At 41.3% G+C, this 22501-nt stretch overlaps 1 protein-coding gene across 3 annotated transcripts; it reads left to right on the top strand.

The window, feature by feature from the left end:
• Nucleotides 1-10537: 10537 nt before the first annotated feature.
• LOC130284350 (hemoglobin subunit beta-2-like) lies at nt 10538-22501 on the top strand. Of its 3 annotated transcripts, none has more exons than XM_056534621.1 (5): nt 10538-10773; nt 11401-11568; nt 11806-12028; nt 14082-14291; nt 22358-22501. In XM_056534621.1, exons 2-4 carry the CDS (start codon nt 11477-11479, stop codon nt 14208-14210), a joined length of 444 nt encoding a protein of 147 aa, XP_056390596.1. In that variant the 5' UTR covers nt 10538-10773; nt 11401-11476; the 3' UTR covers nt 14211-14291; nt 22358-22501. The 3 variants fall into 3 exon arrangements, with proteins under 3 accessions (XP_056390596.1, XP_056390595.1, XP_056390597.1); XM_056534620.1 differs by having other exon boundaries at nt 11313-11568; XM_056534622.1 differs by lacking the exon at nt 11401-11568.

Genomic DNA, 22501 nt, shown 5'->3' with positions numbered 1-22501 from the left:
TAGCCTCCTCAGCCACCTGCAGACTCCCGCAGCCGGGGAACTACTACTCCCATCATGGATAGAAGTCTGTTCCATGATGGGAGTAGTAGTAGTCCCGGCTGTGGGAGTCTGTAGGTGTTAAAACGGCCATACAGGAGTATGAATATTTATTCAGCTGTGAGCACCCATTATTTCATCCATTATTATACATCCATTTTTACACAGAAAACGGATGTTTAATAACGGATGAATGTTCATAGTGTGAAAGGAGCCTAAGAAAATGCTTTTTGATGATGAGTGTGATCAGAGGGTCTTGAGTTCAAGACCCCTGATGGCAAGTACCAATAAAAATTATTTATGCTTTGTAATTTTGGACATTTATGAGGACCCAAAAGATAAAGGTGCAAAAAAGTGCAGGCTCCAAGGGATTGGTAAAAATAATAATAATAATATTAATAATAAAAGTTTGTCCGTAATATAAACCAAAACGACTGGGGCCTAATCCTTACCGCCAATTGGGGCACAGATAAGATAGAGTTTCTAGATTTCGAGATCACACACCAAGCGGAGGAGATCATCACATCTACTTATTTTAAAAGTGTGGACTCTAATAGTTAATTGGCCTTCCATAGTGGACACTTTAAAAAATGGTGGACAAATGTGCCATTTGCACAATACAAACGGGTAAGAAAGAACTGCACCCGCGATGACATTCATCTCAAACAAGCAAAAGTTTACAAAAAAAGATATCCCAAATCTCTTTTAAATTATGCTTTTAACAAAACCTAGATTTTAACTCAAAATGATTGTCTTCCCTCTGCCTCAAATCAATTATCCTGAAGAACAGAATAACACTCCCAAATTCATCACCACCTACAAAACGGCGCATGCTGAACTGAAGAGGATCTTGAAGAAACACTAGCATGTTCTAAGAGAGGACCCTATATTAGGACCAGGTCTAAAAGATAACCCAGGCCTAATCTTTAGGTGAGCACCCACCCTAAAGAACATCCTAGCCCCTAGCCAACTGCGGAGACACATAAACAAGAACAAAATGGAAAGTAGAGACCACCATCAAACCCTGCCAAAAGGAGTGTACAAATGTTGTAAAATACGGTGCCTATGTTAATTCAGGTAGTAGAAACAGACATGGTCGCACATCTACAATCTTGTATAATGATCTAATTGCTTCTCAGCATAATTTCAAAAACGAACAGGTTGTTAGTATATACGTTTTGATCAAAAAGTACAAAGCCCACTTGCCACGTCAAGGCCACCTATTTAGAGTGGGTCCCTAACGTCCCTAGCATACGGTGCCTATGTTGTTCATGCATTATGAGCAACAGAACTGAGTTCACAAGTTACCAAACTGAGGAAATGTGCCCAATAAAATCCTGCATGACATGCCATTCCAAGTTCATCATCTACCTAATTGAATATGTATGCAAAAAGCAATATGTGAGACTCAACCAACACAGGACCAATATCCGGGAAGGGTACCAATTACACAGCTTATCCAGACATTGTCAGTCGGAACACCCGCAAGTGCCTCGTCCAATCCGAATATGCCCAAATAAGCATATTTTGGAAGATGTATCAAACAGAATTCAAACTCTCAACAATAAAGAAATGTACTGGATTTACAAATTACGCATACTACAACCGAGAGGCCTTAACGAAAGCCACTGAGGTCATATGACAATAGGACTACCCAGTGACACCTTCTTGTCCCTTTCACTTTCCAATAAAGTCGTTTTTTTCAGATTCTATCCTGTGCTGCCATCTAGCGGCCTTTTAATTCATTTATTCCAATAATTTTTAATTTTAAAATCAATAAGATCCAAAGATAATAAGACCCCTAACAAAATGTCTATAAGAACTGTAGGCTTTTATTAATTATTATTATTATTATTATTATTTTTACCAATCCCTTTAAAGCCAGCACTGTTTTTCAGCTTTATATTGAGGGTCCTCATAAATGTCCAAAATTACAAAATAAAAATAATTTTAATTGGTACTTGCCATCAGGGGTCTTGAACTCAAGACCCTCTGACCACTCTCAACATCAAAAAACATTTGCTTACCAACAGCACCACAGAGAATTTATATTTATATCTGTGTTTCTTCAAAATAAATAAAAAACAAAAGCTTCTCAACTCCCCCCACCAGGAGTTTTGAACTCCAGACCCTCTGGTAACTCTCAACGCCAAACATGATTTCAGTAGCACCACAGGAACTTCTTTGAAAATTAGTCTCCTGGAACTTATACCAATTTTAATATAAAATAAATAAAATCTAAACAATAGAAGCCTTTTAACTTCATACACTTACCTGTGTGAACAGGATGTGATGCTCTAAGTGCGTTACGTCACCCATCCTGCAAAACTCCAGTTTAAAAAAAAAACTTTTTATGTATAAAGCATCAATTGTATGTCATTTCTGTAAAGGACTTGAAAAAGAGAGCGGACCACTCTTGAAACGCGTTGTCTATGTGAATAAAAGAATTATAATTGAATCCACGGCATCCTCAGTTCTTTGAAATTGTGGTGTGTGCCCCCGAAAATCACCTGGATTTTTCTTCCCCGTTTGGCAACCGCCAGCGGAGCCTCAAGCATCCTTCAGCCGCCCTTCACAGGTGTACCCAGGTCCGGAGGCAGCCCCACACTGCATGTTCTATGCTACTATAGATGTTGAGCTCTGAGCCCAACATCACAAGGTACGTGTGTAATCGGCAACCCTGATTTAACCTTCTCACCCTTGGTAACGGCACAAGGCAGCACCTTCCCCTCTCTGCTTCTTTTTGTCTTTGCATATACTTGTTCATAGTTCTATAAACTTCTTGGGGATGCAGGGCGTACAGGTACGCCCAACATCCCCGATCCTTAACCCCTTAAGGACGCAGGGTTTTTCCGTTTTTGCATTTTCATTTTTTCCTCATCACCTTCTAAAAATCATAACGCTTTCAATTTTGCACATAAAATTCCATATGATGGCTTATTTTTTGCGCCACCAATTCTACTTTGCAGTGACATTAGTCATTTTACCCAAAAATCCAAGGCAAAACGTAAAAAAAATTCATTGTGTGACAAAATTGAAGAAAAAATGTAATTTTGTAAATTTTGGGGGCTTCCATTTATACGCAGTGCATTTTTCGGTAAAAATAACACCTTATCTTTATTCTGTAGGTCCATATGGTTAAAATGATACCCTACTTATATAGGTTTGATTTTGTCGTACTTCTGGAAAAAATCATAACTACATGCAGGAAAATGTATATGTTAAAAATTCTCATCTTCTAACCTTTTTTATGAGGGCTCATTTTTTGCACCGTATTCTGTTGTTATCGGTACCATTTTTGTATTGATCGGACTTTTTTTATCGCTTTTTATTCCTTTTTTCATTATATAAAAAGTGGCCAAAAATACACTACTTTGGAATTTTTTGTGCGCACGCCATTGACCGTGTGATTTAATTAACGACATATTTTTATAGTTCGGACATTTTCGCACGCGGCGATACCACATATGTTTATTTTTATTTACACCGTTTTTTTTTTTTTTTTATGGGAAAAGGGGGGTGATTCAAACTTTTATTAGGGAGGGGGTTAAATGGCCTTTGTTAACTTTTTTTTTTTTTGCAGTGCTATAGCTCCCATAGGGACCTATAACACTGCACACACTGATCTCCTATGCTGATCCCTGCAAAGCCATAGCTATGCACGGATTAGTCAGATAGGGGCTTGATTGCTCAAGCCTGTAGCTCAGGCTTGGAGCAATCAATCGACGATCGGACGCCGCGGAGTCAGGTAAGGAGACCTCCGCCTGCATCCCAGCTGATCGGAACATCGCGATTTTATCGTGATGTCCCGATCAGCCCGACTGAGCTGCCGGGAGGGAAGCGTTTACTTTCGTTTTCAGACGCGGCGGTCAACTTTGATCGCCGCGTCTGAAGGGTTAACAGCACCTGGACCGGGTGTAGTGCGTACAGGTACGCCCTACGTCCTTAAGGAGTTAAAGGGGTACTCTGGTGGAAAAAATTTTTTTTTTATATCAACTGGTGCCAGAAGGTGAAACAGATTTGGAGATTACTTCTATTAATAAATCTACTTATTAGTGTATGCTACAGAGGAAACTGTATGCTACAGAGGAAATTTTTTTCATTTTGAATTTCTTTTTTGTCTTGTCCACAGTGCTCTCTGCTGACACCTAATGCCCGTATCAGGAACTATCCAGAATAGGAGAAAATCCTGATAGCAAACCTATGCAACTCTGAACAGTTCCTGACACTGACAGAGGGCACTGGGGACAAGAAAAAAAGAAATTCAAAAAGCAAAGAATTTCCTCTGTAGCATACAGCTGCTAATAAGCACTGGAAGGATAAAGATTTTTTAATAGAATTAATTTACAAATCTGTTTAACTTTCTGGCACCAGCTCGTTTAAAGAAAAAAGTTTTACACCGGAGTATCCCTTTAAGGACCCAGGGCGTACCTGTACGCCCATGGTAATTCCGGTCCCCGGCGCTTGCCGAGTGGGTACCGGACTGGGATGCCTGCTGTAATCATTCAGCAGTCATCCCATGCCAACACCTGGGAGGGTCCTGATTCAATTCAGACCCGCAATCTGCGGCGATTCTGGGTCATATGGGTCTCCGGTGACCTGACCGATCAATAGCAGATCAGGGGCGGAGGGGTTAAAGTTTGGTTCCCCCACTCTGCCCACCCACGGCAGTCCGGGCAGAGAGGGGGAACTGTCCTTTCAGCAGCGGCGGAGTTCCCTTACCAGCAGCAGGCGACGATCAGCCGTAAAGTAAAAACATGTCAACTTTATGATGCCAACAATAGTAGACATATTGTATATGTTGTTATACACATGAAAATGTCATACATTTTATTTGCTATATTTGTGATCCTAGACCAGGAAGCCACATGGGTTTAAACAAAGGAAAGATGGAGTCTCTTACCTGGGGTCTCCTAGTCATGTTCAAAGGGTCCAATAGGTGGGCTTTTGTAACATTAGACAAAGACCATCTGTGGGTGGGCTAAGGGGAGGAGAAAACATAATAAAAGACCATTGAAAGGGGCCAAGCTCGCTTTTCTCTCTTCCGGGGCTGAAAAGGACTGCAGCCTTGCCCCATGCCTGGCAGTTGTTCATCATACTTGCTGTAAAAGGTTCCCCGAAGCTAAGTATTTCAGTATTATATTCTTTGTGTGATATATATATATATGTATCTTTTAAGGAAAATCTACCCAAATAGCCAACATATAGTGTTTCTACTATAATTGTTGTATATGTGTTTGCTTACACTGCAGATTTAAGTTTCTAGCTATCTTTTCTCTTCTCTCTCTCTTAGTTAGAGTGTGTTTAGTTTTCAATTGTGTATTAAACATCTTTATTTCTGCCAGTATTTAGATGTGTAGTGTTAATTTGTGCATTGGATATTAGGATATAACTCTTCCAAAATTTCTAAAATAGGTTGGTCTGTGGGGAGTTTATGAATGCATTTGGTCTCCGGTAGTACTGCTCAGCTAAGTGTCTATGCACCTGGTCTGTGAATATATTGTATTCACATGACCGCACAGTGGCCGCCATTTTGTGTCTCAGCCATTTTGTGTCTCAGATACATGGTCTGCAGATATTTAGCTAGTTGTAAAAGCGGCTGAGCCAAATTCAATACGACCCCAAGCCACGAACCACAACATATGTGAATCAATATATAATTTATTTGGGATGTCCATTTTCCTCATAAGCTGAGAGTTTCAAAGTAAAAAAAAAAGCAAAATTTTCATCAAATTTTTGAATTTTTCACCAAGAAATTATGCAAGTATTGCTGAAAATTTACCACTAACATAAAGTAGAATATGTCACGAAAAAACAATCTTGGAATCAGAGTGAAAAGTAAAAGCATCCCAGAGTTATTAATGCTTAAAGTGACAGTGGTCATAATTGCCAAAAAGGGCTGAGCCCTTAAAGGGGTGTTCCGCCCCTAGACATCTTATCCCCTATCCAAAGCATAGGGGATAAGATGTCAGATCGCCGCAGTCCCGCTGCTGGGGACCCCCGGGATCCCCGCTGCAGCACCGCGAGTTTGCTCTGTGCGTAATGGCGGGCGATACGGGGGACGGAGCAGCGTGACGTCATGGCGCCGCCCCTCATGACATCACGGCCCGTACCCTTAATGCAAGTCTATGGGAGGGGGCGTGACGACTGCCACGCCCCCTCCCATAGACTTGTATTGAAAGGGGCGGGCCATGACATCACGAGGGGCGGAGCTGTGACGTAACGATGCTCCGGCCCCTGTACCTCCCATCATTACGGTCCCGCCCAGCAGCGGGACCGCGGCGATCTGACATCTTATCCCCTATCCTTTGGATAGGGGATAAGATGTCTAGGGGCGGAATACCCCTTTAAGGTGAAATTGGGCTGAGTCCCTAAGGGGTTAAACCCCTTTAGGACACCTACTGAAATTGTTTATTGCTTTCTTTTTATTCTGTTTTGACAGTCAAATGCATAACAGTATGTGGTTTCATGGCCTAAGATTTTGAAGTAGACAGCAGTGTCTGAAACAACATTTCATAGCAAGAAGAACATGAATAACCTGTCCCCAGAAGCATAGTTACATCCAGTGACTCACAAGGGACTCCTTCTCTGATCCTAGTCATTTTTGTGTTGAGTGGTATATAGAGGAACCACTAGTCCAATAGCAGCATACACCATAATAGGGGTTTTCCACTTCTGTTAGGGTGCACAATAAGCTAGCGCCAGTATATCCTACATACAGATTGTACATTATGCTACATTCTCCAGTAGCTTCTTTACTACATGATATTGCTGTTACATAATGAAATGGTTTATTACATTTAAGGGGCCTCTCACCCTATTTATAGATGGTTATTAAGGTAGGAGTCACTTTTCTACTGAAAAAACATAGAGTTAAACCATAATTGTGCAAGTTCCACAAAGTAGAATCTTATCATTGCACACTGGCCATGTCAAGAAAATTGCCTGCTGATCCCCATTCTTGCAAACAGTACAGCATTTTACAAAGCAGCCACTATTATCTCTAATTGTAACATTTCAACTACAAAAGCATGAATGATTCTTTCCCGGACCTCCCATGATACCATGCCCACGGCATACACAATTGTTATCTCAGTTTTCCAGAAAAGCTGACTAGGCAAGCCTTAATATTCTTTGACGTTTACTACAATGAATAATGCTGAAACACTGTATAGGCAAATCATGTCTATTGAGCACTAGAAGGATAACCATATCAATCTACAATATGGATACCGATGCATAAGTTTATACGTCCATGTGATGATTATACAATCTTAGCTGTCAAAATGGATTAAAAAATATCTGACATGTATAACAAATTACTAAAGCCTTAACTTTTTTTTCCAGCTTTTTCTATGTAACATAACATCATAATCTAGTTCTCTCTAGTTCTCTTATTTAAGTCTGGGTTTACAATGACTTGGTATTGGGTATACTGTAATTTGAGTTTTGAGAGCCTAAATATCCATTCTATACAGGTTAGTTTTTATGGGACAGTACAATATAAATCCATCCCTCTGACATCCTTCCCTGAGTATTATAAGCCTAGCCTTCAAACCTCAGCTTTAAAGAAAGCCTTCAGATAATATTAACACATTCTATGCCTAATGTATGAGAAAGATGTTCAGAAGACACCAAATCCTGCATCGCATCAAGAAATGTTAAAGGGAAACTGACAGCGAGTTCACCCACACTAAACTCAATACACGGGGTTATAGTGCAGGCAAACCAAATTACAATGCGGTATCACTCCGGAGATACCCGTTGTATTATCCGGCATTGCTAATCTGGGAATGGCAGGCTTTGCGCAATGGAAGCGGGACCTGGCTTACCCAACATTCTTGCCTTCATGCCCTCTGCAACAATATGCCCACCCACCTCCTTCTCACATTGGTCCCACGAATATTCATGACATATCTGTTCAGAGATGATGGAGGCAGGAATGCTGGGTATGTCAGGTCGCGTCTCCATTGCACAAAGCATTCCCAGATTAGTAAAGCCGGCTAATACAATGGGTATCTCCGGAGTAATACCTCATTGTAACCTGGTTTACCTGCACTATAACCCTGTTTATTGGGTTTAATGCGGGTGAATCGTCTGTCAGTTTCCCTTTAATCATTTACCCTTCCTATAAATGAGCACTGCAACATTTTCTGTACATAATGTATCTCAATGTATATATGGAATTTATGTTTCTGTTTGAAATATAACCATAAAATGTATCATGAAAAAAGAAAACGTGGAGCCTAATGGCACATGTCTTACAGCTACAATAAATACAACAATATGTTGAGAAATTGTGGGTACCTATCTTACTTTATTACCTAGAAAAATAAATATTAGCAGCTGAATATGGCATTGACCTCCTGCATCCACATAGGATGCTCTTACATGCAGTGCCAGGGCCATGAAAAGGGGCAGGCAAAATAGGCACCCATCCAGGGCACCACCGTCTACCTGTTGACAGCACATGACAAATGAAATGCCTGAAAAATTTTAATTTCTCATTTGTGAAATTATTTTTTAATAAAGTTTATCATTCTGAATCTTAGGCTCTTCTCTACACTATGTTTTTCTAACACTTGTGACAGATCTTTCAAGGCAAAAGCCCTTCCCCATGATGTCCACTTTTGTGTGTGTTTTTAAAAAGAAAAAGGAATTAGGTTAAAAAACGTTCCAGTACTAAAAGAAACAATACGTGGTTTAAATCATCCAATGAAAATAGTTTGATTACCAGACACAACTTATCTGTATTTATCTTGTACTAGAATTAACATGTCTCACAGTGATATGTACAGATAATCCTGCAAGTTGCTGAAATGATACCAGGCCACTTACACATTTTGCACGTAGGCATCTGACAGGGACAACCCTACTCTAACATGGAAAGGATATCTCTGTTAAAGAATTACAGCTGTTAAAGATTACAAGTAGCGCATAGCTACAGATAAGAGAAGCCAATACCCATGTCAAAGAACACAGCAGCAGAGCTTTGCAGACTTTACAGACAGTAGCAGAGCTTTGGTATTCTGTAAAATGTATGACTACCAATGTGGCAAGAAAGAACGTCTGGCACAGCTGCCAGAAAAGCACACCATCTCAGAAAAGCACAATGTTACAGCTAGATACAGGTGCCACTATCCAATATGCCAGATGGTGCTCTGCTGAGAAGCTATACTTACCTAGTCTTGACTTCTCCGGCTGTTGTCACGCCCCCTCAGCGTGATTGACAGCCCGGGCACTGCCCACGTCATTGCTCTGCTCCATTTGCTAAAGGGGCAAAGCAGTGACGAGAGCTGTCAATCACGCTGAGGGGTCGTGATTACAGCTGAGGCAGACGGGACTAGGTGAACATAGCGCCCCGCCCAGGGGCTACTTACAGGGTTGGCGTGGACACTTTTAAACTATATATCATCACCATATCTGTGAGTAGGAATTTCTCCCTGGGATGGTGAGGAAGATTTTATCATATATAACACATTGCCACTCATTATATATGGTAAAATCTGATTGCAGGTTCCCTTTAACCTCCAGTCTAAAGCTGCCATCCACATGAGATGAATGTCAGCTGAACCCGATATTTCATGTTAAGTGTGTGGGGAGCCTACCAACTCTCCAACATATACACGTGAGAAGACTTGAGGTATCCCACATGTGGGCCTTCTGTTTTGACAGAATGGCAATGTATACCCCAAACATATTGTGACATCATGATGTGAACAATCTCTAACATGCTTTTGTGTACTTCTATAGAGAAACCTGAGTAAGTATTCTCCTATCCATAGGATAGAAGATAAGTGTCTGATGACGGGGAGTCCAACCGCTGTGACTGCCTGTGATCTCCTGTGCGGGGACCAGGTTACTCACCTGCTCTTGCCCCGCTCTGGTCTCCCCCTTTTTGGACAGGGGCAAGTGACGGCCCACTCAGCCAATCACTGGCCGCAAAAATCCCCCATCTCAACCGCTGATTGGCTGAGTAGGCCATCACTTGCTCTCGTCCAGGAAGGTGGGGGCTGGAGCGGGCTGAGGACAGGTAAGTAGCCGGGACCTTGTACAGGAGATTGCAGGGGTTCTGCAATCTCCTGTTCAAACACTTATTCACTATCCTGTGGATAAGTGTCTGATAAGGTCACTTCACTGGAGTATCCCTTTAAAAAATATTTTCTTCATCACAAAGCTAGGTATACTATATAGGATCTTTATTTAAATCATATAACTGCTAGGATATTGGTGTTATACAGTTATCTAGATTTTGTGCATTCTTGTGCTGGGACTTGCAGTTCCACAGTAGTTTAAGGACAACATATTGTGGCATATTTACCAATCTTACCAGTTTGCTTGTTTTATGATTACTTAAAAAATGTGCATGTTGGCTAAATAGCATATTTATGAAACCCCAGCAGCACTATTTCTGACACTATGTTATTTGGGATAATGAACTGTGATGGGTGTCCTCTTGATTCAGTCACACACTGCACTGACGACGGCAGGAAGAAAAAATTGCTGCGATGGCGCTGCGCAGGTGGATAACAAGAAGATCGGACTCGGATATGTGGTGAAACATGTATTTTATTCATACATGATGAAACATGTGGTGACATTTTTTCTTCCTACCGTCGTCTGGACCTTCACCGGCTCCCGCAAAGAGTCCAGTTATCCCTGCAGGCTGCAGCCGAGGACTTCTCCAACCACCCCGCCACTTAGGGGTTAAATGCACGAAACCAAGTGTCACCTAAGGTGAGCATTATTTCTGGGCGTTCGGGACATTTAGCAAACGGAATTATACGAGGCGCCGTCCTCTCCTTTTTTGTTCTCATTATTCGTCCACACACTGCACTGAGGCATAGACCATTTTTTTTTGTAGCTGGAATTAATATATCTCTGCTATTGTCTACCCTTTTATAAGGAAATAAAATATCATATAAGCAAACAGATATATTGCAATATCACACTACAACATTACAACAAATTGTTATAACAAAGGAAATTTTTTAATGAATTAATATTCCATTGTTATGAAATTGAGATACTAAGGCCTCCCATCAGCATAAACAAGTGATTAATAGGGATTTTTAGGAAGTCACCAAATATCTAAAGTTTGGTAGCAATTCATATCTATGTCTCAGATTATTAAGAATCAAACCGTAATAGAAATAAAACTACACAGTTAAATAAATTCTAAAACTTGTGCAGAAATGTTTTGCATTGTATATAGTGGAATTCAGAAATGTACTGTATAAAAAAAATCCCAAAAAAGAATAGTTTATTATCACCAGATACACGGGGCTAAGCAGGGTGGAGAAGAAATATGACACAGCAAAATGGAGACTAGGTGTGACTCTGCACAATTCCTTATAAATCAAGGCAAGAATCACTAAAAGGCAGAAGCTTCTTACTTCTCGCTCAGAAGCCTTAGCAGCTACTTACATTCACCGCCAACATGGTTCACTGGACAGCCGAAGAGAAGGCCATCATCACCTCTTCCTGGGCAAAGGTCAACGTTGAGGCCGATGGTGCTGAAACCCTGGCTAGGTAAGCATGGCACAACAGGTCATCTTATACCGTTACAATAGAAAATTATGCCAGTTATATACAGCCCAAAATGTTAAGGTTCGCTTACAAAACTAATATTTATATAATATTTTGTCCACAAACATAGTTGCACATATAAAAAAAATTTGTTTTACTAAACAATTGATAAAGTTGCGCTTTATTGATCTATAGAGCTACAAAAAATTTTTTATAATTTCTTTCCTGATACTTGACTAGGCTGCTGGTCGTCTTCCCCTGGACCCAGAGATACTTCAGCTCCTTTGGAAACCTTTCCAATGTGACCGCCATCTCTGGCAATGCCAAGGTCCAAGCTCATGGCAAGAAGGTGCTCTCCGCTGTTGGCGGTTCTGTCCAACACTTGGATGATGTGAAACATTACCTTGCTGCCCTCAGCAAGTCCCATGCCACGGAACTCCATGTGGACCCCGAGAACTTCAAGGTATGATTCATTTATGCTATTGGTTGTGCATACTAACTATTTATACAATTTAATATGGAATACTAAAACTACCCATAGCTTAAAAAAAAAAACAAATACAAAGAAACGAAATAAAATATTAAAATTAATTGCTTAAAAAAATTATAATGACAGAAATAAATAAATAACAGCTGACAATGGTATAATGTGTTGCTAGCCTAACCAGGGCTTTAACAATGCCAGGCCAACGCTTTCCTGGTCCCCTGACAGACTCTGCTTATGTATTTGACTATTGCAGCCAATCACTGGTTGCACTGGTGACCTTTCTCGTGTCGACAATTCACCCCTACAAAAGTCACTAGTCAACACTTCACATAATTGTTGAAGCCTTGTAAACAGACTGATGGGGGACAAGGCAAGGCTAGGTTGCCCCATGAAATTTTTTACAAACAACTGACAATGGTATAAAATAACAAAAGGAGTAATACTGACCTACCAATCCCCTTTTGTGTCTATGCTTAGGATGGGTTCACAAATGAATTAAAGGCTCAATTTAATCAAAGATTCTTTTTAAATAACAAGAAAAAAATGCTGCATGCAGAATGTTTTGTCCGCTTATAATTCATTAAAATAATGAACACCAGATAGAAACCTGACAGATCCTCTTGAAGTCTATTGGGTTGTGCAGTGGACCTTCTGGCTCCGTTTACTGGTCTTGAAAGAAATCTGCAACAAGGGCCCCAAATGAAGCCTTTCAATCAGTTGTGAACTAGCCTAAGCTTAGGTGCACCAAGGGATTGGTAGGTCAGTATTACTCCTTTTTATATTTAATACCATTGTTGGCTGTTTTTGTTATATCTTATGGGGCAACCTATTGAAACTTTTGGGAAAGCCGAGTGACATCCATTAGGCTAGGTTTTCAAGCAGGTTTGTCTCTGGCATTATTTGGAAAAGGACATTGCAGTTTTTAAGCCAAAGTCAGAAGTGGACCCAACAGGAAGGAGAAGTATAGGTCCTCCCTTTATATTTCCCATTTCGTTTGAATAGACTTCTGGCTTTGGCTTAAAAACTGCAGTGACAGCTTTTCAAAAAACTCCAGAGAAAACCTGTGTGGAAACCTAGCCTTACTAATGCAAAAAGATGATCCCACAATGGCTGTCAAAAGAGTGTCAATGTATGCCTAGTTATGTGGTCAAACATTTTATCACTTAAAGCGTACCCGTCAGATCCAACAAAAATTTTTTTTTTAAATATATCATTCAGTACCTAATTCTGACCATGTACATCTCTTTTTTATGTGTCTAGCACCTTTATTTATTTTTTTATTACACTATTAATTTAGCTCACTAGTCTGAATTCCTCTCAAAGGGAGGGGGCGTGGCCTCACTGTGCAGGTCTCCGCCCCCTCCCTCAGTATGCTGTCTGCTCACATCTCCCCTAGCATTAGAAAAACTACAACTCCCAGCTTGTCCTCACTGACAGTAGCGGGACACAAGCTGACAGTGGAAGGATTTTTCCTCCAGCTGTGAGCCCTGCACTCACAGCTGTCAATCAAGGAAGTGGGTCCATGACGCATGGACACAGCAGGACTAGTATGTGTCCAAGCAGGCAGGGGGAGCAGTTGTTTGACTGTTTTTTTTTCAGTATGAAATACTGAAAATTTTGTAATGAAAGCAATTGCAAAACCTATTGGTTATACATGCTTTACAACATATCAAAAGTTTTTGTATCTGACAGTGCCCATTTAAGGGATCTGCAGTTCAGAATTTCAGGAAAGCTGGTTGTTTGTTTCTCAAAAACAGATATTTAAAAGGAAATGTTTAGGTGGATTTTCTAGAATAAAAATAAAATCATAATACATTGAAGACAGCACATGGTATTATTTTTATTGGTGGTTTTATTTTTTTATTGCTGCAGAGAATACATTTTATGTGATTTTTCGGGTTTAACTGTGACCTGAGGCCGAGTGATTTTCATGATACTTTATAGCAATAATGATTTGTACGTTATCTTGGGTGTACTGATAGCACAATGTTAGAAAAATGTATTGCAATGTCTTATTATATATTTACAGCGTCTGGCTTCCGTTCTGGTCATCGTTTTGGCTCGCAAGCTCGGATCTGCCTTCACCCCTCAAGTCCAGGCTGCCTGGGAGAAATTCAATAATGTTCTTGTGGCTGCTCTGAGCCATGAATACTTTTAAATGTACAATATATTAAACATCTTGACAAGTATCTACCAATAAAGCACTAATTGTACAAATTTAACAGCTGCTTAATTTAGGGTGGGTTGTGCTATGTGGTTAATATATGAAGATAGGATAGATAGACATCATAAAAATACACTGTATAAAAGGTTTATGTTTGTAATATACAGTAAATAAATATATATACATATATATGTATATATATATATATATATATATATACATACACACACAAATATATATACAAAGCCTGCATACTGCAAACACAGACAGTGTAGACAATGTAATAATGTGTATAAAATGTAATTTTTTTATGGTGTGTATGTGTCACTTTAACTTACAAAAACTTTTGACAAGTCACAGGGACGTGTCAAAAGTTTTGATTGCCTGGGGTCTCATTGCTGTGTATTATACTATGAGCCCCCCCCCCCCTCCCCACACTGATTAGGAGAATGAATAGGACAAGTGCGTGGCATTGCTGCTCACTCCTTAACTGTTAGTGATCTTTGTCTCACTGCTGCATAGACTTATAATGGAGCAGTGAAGCAGTGAGACAAAGATCACTACGATCGGCATGGCAGCAATGCCGCGCACTTGTCCTTTTTATTCTCCTAATCAATGGGGGTCTAGCACTGAGATCCCAGCCAATCACAATTTTTGACATGTCCCTGAGACACAGACAGTTTTTCTAAGCGACAGTGACACAAAGTTCTCCATGCATTTCTTTTAAAGTGTTTTTGATGCATTTGTTCTGTAGCATATGTAATTCACAGATAATAATTCAATGATTTCTCTCTGAATCACATAATTAGCAACAATGCCACAGGAAAAAGCAGTGTGTGCATTTTATATTCCCTTGTTTTCATTTAGTTAACATCTGGTCAGCAAAATATGTAGGTAAAAACATCACAAAAATACTTTTTCCTAGGAAATGCTGTCACACCAGGTAGCTCAAAATTCAATGGACTGCCAGAGACTGTTGTGGTTGTGTTAGGCTATGTGCACACAGTATGTTGACACTCATTCTGAGCCTCAAAAAACTGTTTTTTTTTTCAGGCAAAATGACATTTGTTTTTTGGCAGTTGGAATATTAGTTTAAGCCTCTTTTTGCATTTTTTTTTCTTTTTTCTTATTATTATTATTATGCAATATACAATCCAATCATTTATTTACAATGTAAATGGCCCAAGAAAGCTCTTCTCTCTCGTAGCTCTGTCATCGGGACGCCCTGTCCATGACTGGTGTTTTGGTTTCCCCCCCAAGCTGCAGATTGTAACGGGTAACTGACAGTGCCACTCACTGGTCAAGACAGTACTGCGACCAGTGATTGGTGGAGAATCACTTGAATGCCACATCTACAGCTCTAGCTGGCACTGGTAAAGCAGTCAGTGGAGACTGGCTGGAGATGGGGCGTCCTGATAAAAGAGTTAAGAAGGAGCAAAGAAAGGTGAGTAAGGCTAGGTTTCCACACAGGCTTTTTCTGGCCTGTTTTTTGGAAAACTGCCACCCCAGTTTTTGAGCCAAAGTCAGAAATGGATCAAGGAGAAGTATAAGTACGTCTTTTATATTTCACATTCCTTTTGAATACACTTTTGGCTTTGGCTCAAAACCTGCAGCTGTCACACCCCCTCCATAGGCTTGCATTGAGGGGGCGGAGTGTAACGTCACACAGGGGAGGAGCCATGATGTCACCATGCTCCTTTGGATAGGGGATATGATGTCTTAGTGCCGGAGTACCCCTATAAGGACGAGGCCAATTTTATTTTTGCATTTTCGTTTTTTCCTCCTCGTCTTCTAAAAATCGTAACTCTTTTATATTTTCATCCACAGACTAGTATGAGGGCTTGTTTTTTGTGTGACCAGTTGTTCTGCATAATTAAATCACTAATTTTACCATAAAATGTATGGCGCAACCAAAAAAATACTATTTGTGTGGGGAAATTAAAAAGAAAACTGCAATTTTGAAAATTTTGGAAGGTTTCGTTTTCACGCCGTACAATTTACGGTAAAAATGACGTGTTCTTTATTCTGTGGGTCAATAATATGAAAATGATATCCATGATTATATACTTTTCTATTATTGTTGCGCTTAAAAAAAATCGCAAACTTTTTAACCAAATTAGTATGTTTAAAAACCTTCTATTTTGACGACCTATAACTTTTTCATTTTTCCGTATAAGCGGCGGTATGGGGGCTCATTTTTTGCTCCATGATCTGTACTTTTTATTGATACCACATTTGTGGTTATAAAACTTTTATTCATTTTTTTTATAATTTTTTAAAATGGGAAAAAAGGACATTTTACATTTTTACTGGGGGAGGGGATTTTTCAAATTTTTTAACTTTCATTTTTACACTTTAATAGTCCACATAGGGGACTATCTATAGCAATCGTTTGATTGCTAATACTGTTCAGTGCTATGTATAGGACATAGCATTGATCAGTATTATCGGTGATCTTCTGCTCTGGTCTGCTCGATCTCAGACCAGAGCAGAAGACCCCGGGAGACGGCCGGAGCCAGGTGTGGGGACCTCCGGCTGCCCTGCTGGATGATCGGATCGCCGAGGCAGAGCTGCAGGCGATCCAATAATCCAGATGCCGTGATCTGTATTGATCATGGCATCTGAGGGGTTAATGGCGGACATCCGCGCGATCGCGGATGTCCGCCATTACCGGCGGGTCCATGGCTGTTGATAGCTGCCGGGACCTGCCGCGTCACCTTCCGGTGCTCGCAGTCACGGCGGCGCGTAAATGTACGTCATAGTGTGTTAAGTATAACGTCATCATGACGTACATTTACATCAATTGTCGTTAAGGGGTTAAAGTGTTATTATTTGTTTAGGCATGCTGGGGACAATAAAAAAATTACAGATGTCCAAGGAACAACCCTTTTAATTTTACATCTGTAATAAAGGTGTACCGTATAAGACGATATGGCGTATAAGACAACCCCCAACTTTTACAGTTAAAATATAGAGTTTGGGATATACTCGCCATACCGCGATGTACGGTACATTGTAGTTCCCCCCACATTTGGTAGGCATCATGTTCCCCCACATTAGGTAGGCAGTATAGCTCCCCCCACATTAAGTTGCCAGTTCCCCCACATTAGGTTGCCAGTTCCCCCACATTAGGTTGCCAGTTCCCCTACATTAGATTGCCAGCTCCCCCCACATTAGGTCGGCAGTTCCCCCACATTAGGTCGGCAGTTCCCCCACATTAGGTCGGCAGTTCCCCCACAATAGTAGGCAGCTCCCCCACAATAGGTCGGGAGTTACCCCACATTAGGTCAGCAGTTACCCCACATTAGTAGGCAGCTCCCCCACATTAGTAGCAGTTCCCCAACAATAGTAGGCAATTCCCCCACATTAGGTCAGCATTTCCCCCACAATAGTAGGCAGTTCCCCCACAATAGTCGGTGCTATGGACCATAGCAGTAGGTGCCGGGACCGGGGAGCGGTGACCGGATCACTTAAGATAGCACGGCCGGTCACTCACCAGGCCCCGGTCGGCGCGCGTCCTCCTGCGGTCCTCCTGGTCCTGCGCTCCTCTGCCTCTATGGTTGTAGGCACGGGACGTCACTGACGTCCCGTGCGTACAACCATAGAGACGGAGGACCGAAGAAGGATCGCAGGAGGACATGCGCCGCCGGGGAATGGTAAGTGACCGGCGGACATCCTTATGTCCCGAAAAGATTTTTCGGGACACAGGGATGTGCGGCATAGGAATACCTATGATTATCTGCCCGTGCCGGCTCCCGTGTGTGGCTGCAGGCGGGGGCCGGCCAGAGCAGATAAAAACGAATACTGTATACTAAAAACCAGGGGGCCTCCAGCTGTTGTAAAACTACAACTCCCAGCATGCCCGGACAGCCTTTGCTGTGCTGGGAGTTGTAGTTTCACAACAGCTGGAGGCACCCTGGTTTTTAGTATACAGTATTCATTTTTACTTGCTCTAGCTGGCCCCCGCCTGCAGCCGCACACAGGAGCCGGCCTGGGCAGATAATCATAAGTATTCCTATGCCGGACCTCAATACCCGGCGTATAAGACGACCCCTGACTTTTCAGAAGAAAATTCGGGGTTAAAAAGTCGTCTTATACGCCGGGATATACAGTACATGAATTGACACATATTTTACTATTAAATTCAGTGATAAAAAAAAAAAAAAAAAAAATCTGTTTTGAAATAAAATCAGACACAATGAGCTTTGCACTCTGCCCAAGAGCCTGAGCTTAGCAAAATGTGGGAATGGTTTTGCATGAAAGAGGGTGTGGCTTAACCTCTTAAATGGGTACTCCGGTGCTTAGACATCTTATCCCCTATCCGCCGATGGGGACCCCCATGATCTTGCACGCGGCACCCTGTTTATAATCAGTCCCCGGAGCGTGTTCGCTCTGGGTCTGATTACCGGCGACCACAAGGCCGACGGCGTATGGGAGGGGGTGTGACAACTCCGGAGACTGATTATAAACGGGGTGCCGCGTGCAAGATCACGGGGGTCCCCAGCGGCGGGACTCCCGCGATCAGGCATCTAAGCACCGGAGTACCCCTTTAAGGACTCAGAGTTTTTCAGTTTTTGCATTTCAGTTTTTTCTTTTTCTTACCTTTTAAAAATCATAACCCTTTCAATTTTTCACCCAAAAATCCATTTGATGGCTTATTTTCTGCACCGCAAATTCTATTTTGTAATGACATCAGTCATTTTACCCAAAAATCTACGGTAAAACCCCCCCCCCAAAAAAAATCATTGTGCCACTAACTTGAAAAAAAAAATTGTAAATTTTGGGGGCTATCGTTTCTGCGAAGTGCATTTTTCGGTAAACATTACACCTTCTCTTTATTCTGTAGGTCCATATAATTAAAATGATACCCTACTTATATAGGTTTGATTTTGTCTTGATTTTAACTTCATGCAGGAAAATTAATACGTTTAAAAATGTCCTCTTCTGACCCCTATAACTTTTTATATTTTTCTGCATATGGGGATGTATGAGGGCTAATTTTTTGCGCCGTGATCTGAAGTTTTTATTGCTTTTTATTCATTTTGTAGATGGTATAAATGCGCTATTTTGGAATTTTGAATTATTTTACGTGTACGCCATTGACCGTGCAGTTTAATTAATTATATATTTTTATAGTTCGGACCTTTACGCATGCGGCGATACCACATATGTTTATATTTATTTACATCGTTTGTTTTTTTTATATGGGAAAAGGGGGGTGATTCAGACTTATTAGGGAAGGGGTTAAATCACATTTATTAACACTTTATAGTCCCATAGGGGACTCTAACATTGCATACACTGATTTCCTACACTGATCACGGCTATGCATAGAATTGATTGGTGTTATCGCCGCTCGACTGCTCCTGCCTGGATCTCGGCACGGCACGGAGCAGTCATTCGATGATTGGACAGCGAGGAGGCAGGTAGGGACCCTCCTCATGTCCGCACAGCTGATCGCAGTGGTCCCGAACAGCCTGACTGAGCTGCCGGGAAGGTTTGACTATCACTTCAGATGCGGCAATCAACTTTGATCGCCAAATCTGAAGGGTTAATACCGCCATCAGTGATGTATTAGCCGTGGGTCCCAGCCGTTGATGGCCACAAGGACCGACCAGATGAAATCAGTTATTTCAATAGATTTTGCTGCACTTTTCACACGGCAGAATTTCCACGACAGATGTTTCTGACTGTTTTTGCACCAGCAGAAAGAATAGACATGTGATGTGTTTTTTATTTTATTTTTTTTTATTTTAAAGAAGGTGTTTTCAGTTTTTATTAGGGAAAGGGCTTAAAAAATTTACTAAAATCTTTCAAAACAAAACATTTTTTTTAATTTAAACTTTTTTACTCCCCACAGTGAACTGTGTACTGCCCAGCTTTTCCAGTCTCCTGCCATATAGTCTATACAGGGGACTTGGAAAGCTGGGTGACAGGTGTTATTTTAGTATGTGGGCGTGGGACAGGGAGATTTCTCTGCCAATCTATAGGAAGGGGATAACATGCTGATCAGTGGGACCCCAGCCGAGGCAGAAACCGGGGATATAATTCTCCCCTGAATTAAGGACACACAGCGCTGCGCAGGCACCGTTCCATTTATGGATCAGCCAAATGATTCTGATCTCTGAACTCAAAAACTTTCAGTGGCACCAAAGAGAATAAATGGAGCACTGCTCGTGAAGGCTGCGCTTGCGCAGCGCTGTGTCCTTTATTGTGTCTCGATGAGGATCCCAGCGGTCAGACCCTCACCGATCAGCATGTTACCTCCTATTCTATGAATAGGGGATAATATGCTGACATGGTAATACCTCTTTTAAAGCCGGAAAAGTACTGTGTACTGCCTGTCACCCAACTTTTCTAGTCTCCAGAAGAGACTATATGTCAAAAGACTGTGAAACCTGGGTGACAGGCAGTCACAGCTAGCGAGCGGATTAGAGTGGGTGGCCATTTGAACTGGCCACTTTTTAATCCCCATGGAGAGTGCAGCAGGCCTACCAGCAGCAGGTATCGGGGTCCCGCCAGGAGGTATCGGATTAGGTATTGGGGACATTTGCACGAGTACAAGTACTCGTGCAAATGACCTGTATCGATCCCGATACCAACATCAGTTTCGGGACATCCCTGCAGGTACAGAAAATAAAAATGCTGAGGATATGTGTAAATGTGTACATAACAGGCTAAGTGATAGGAAACAAGATTATGATGTACTAAAAAAAATAGCACTGGGAAAAACTTTCACTGAAAGGGATTAGGGGGTATTGGTGGACAGTAAACTTTAGCAACCAGTGCCAGGCAGCTGCGATTAAGGCATGAGAAGTATCAAAAGAGGCATTCCCTAATGTCCTACCAGCACACAGATGGGGTTAACTACCCCCTTGTGGACTGGTAGGACCAGCAGAATTTTAATGAGCCCAAAAGTAATTAAACACTAAACTAATGAAACCCCCCCAGATAACGGGGAAGATCACTCCCAGGCCACTGTTTTTTCTGTCCTCCTGGAGAGTGGGACTGGCAGTGATCTTTCCCGTTATTGGAGAAGCTCCGTTCATATTCCTTGTGAATCTTTTTTTATCCTGTGGGTATTACTCAGTTTTTTTTCGTAGCCTCCTTTGCGTCCTGGTGTTTGGGATGGCAGCTCTTTGGTCTCTGTTCCAGTGGGCGATGCTATGTTACAGGAAGTGACGTCAGACACCAGTGATGTCACTTCCGGCGGGGATCGTAGTTTCTCCTTCATTCTCCGCTTTTAGTTTCGTTTTTTATTCTATTTCCCTCCTTGGTGGGGCTTTAGTTTGGTCTATGTTTATGGAGTTTTGTCCATTTATTTCAGTTTTTTCCCTGTACCACCCAGGGGCGGAGCTTTTCTCCTTATATATATATAAACAGCTCCAGTCGGTCAGTGCGTCCTCTGTGAGCACATGCTGACAAGCTAGCTCTAAGAGTCCTCAGATTTTTGATCAGAGTCTTAAAAAGGTACTCCGGTGAAAACCTTTTGTCTTTTAAATCAACTGGTGGCAGAAAGTTTAACATATTTGTAAATTACTTCTATTAAAAAATCATAATCCTTCCAGTACTTATTAGCTGCTGAATGCTACAGAGGAAATTCCTTTCTTTTTGGAACACTGATGACATCACGAGCACAGTGCTCTCTGCTGACATCTCTGTCCATTTTAGCAACCATGCATAGCAGATGCATAGCAGATGTATGCTACGTGCAGCATGGTGGCTCAGTGGTTAGCACTGCTGCCTTGCAGTGCTGGGGACTTGGGTTCAAACCCCACTAAATAAAGCGTTATTATTATTATAATAACGTCAGCAGAGAGAACTGTGCTCGTGATGTCATCAGAGAGCATTCCAAAAAGAAAAGAATTTCCTCTGTAGTATTCAGCAGCTAATAAGTACAGGAAGGATTAAGATTTTTTAATAGAAGTAATTTACAAATATGTTTAACTTTCTGCCACCAGTTGATTTAAAAGAAAAAAGTTTTTCACCAGAGTACCCCTTTAACATAGTTTCCATGTTTTTTCCTTCTGGATTGAGCTGTTTCTTTTTGTTCTTTCCTGCACCACTTTTTTTCTTTCTAGGGTTCTGCTAGTTGGAGGATTTTTGTACTGGAATACTTATATTTATTTTTTATTCCCTAGTGATGTCTTCACTGTGGAATTCTGATGCCAGAAAATCTACTGCCAAGAGAAAACACCTGGCATGTTTCGAGTGCAGCGCCCCCCTAGAAGACAACTGCCAGTTCTCTAGGTGTGAGAGATTCCGTCCCAGGGTGAATCCTCCTG

Source organism: Hyla sarda, chromosome 8, assembly GCF_029499605.1.
Source record: "Hyla sarda isolate aHylSar1 chromosome 8, aHylSar1.hap1, whole genome shotgun sequence".
Taxonomy (NCBI): Eukaryota; Metazoa; Chordata; class Amphibia; order Anura; family Hylidae; genus Hyla; species Hyla sarda.
This window is presented reverse-complemented; position numbering and strand designations above follow the sequence as displayed.

What these genes read in the sequence shown, in the direction of transcription:
- LOC130284350 (XM_056534621.1), top strand. Translation starts at nt 11,477, where the DNA reads ATGGTTCACTGGACAGCCGAAGAGAAGGCCATCATCACCTCTTCCTGG. An exon ending in GGTGCTGAAACCCTGGCTAG is followed by an intron (nt 11,569 to 11,805) that starts GTAAGCATGGCA and finishes ATACTTGACTAG; the next exon opens with GCTGCTGGTCGTCTTCCCCT. An exon ending in TGGACCCCGAGAACTTCAAG is followed by an intron (nt 12,029 to 14,081) that starts GTATGATTCATT and finishes ATATATTTACAG; the next exon opens with CGTCTGGCTTCCGTTCTGGT.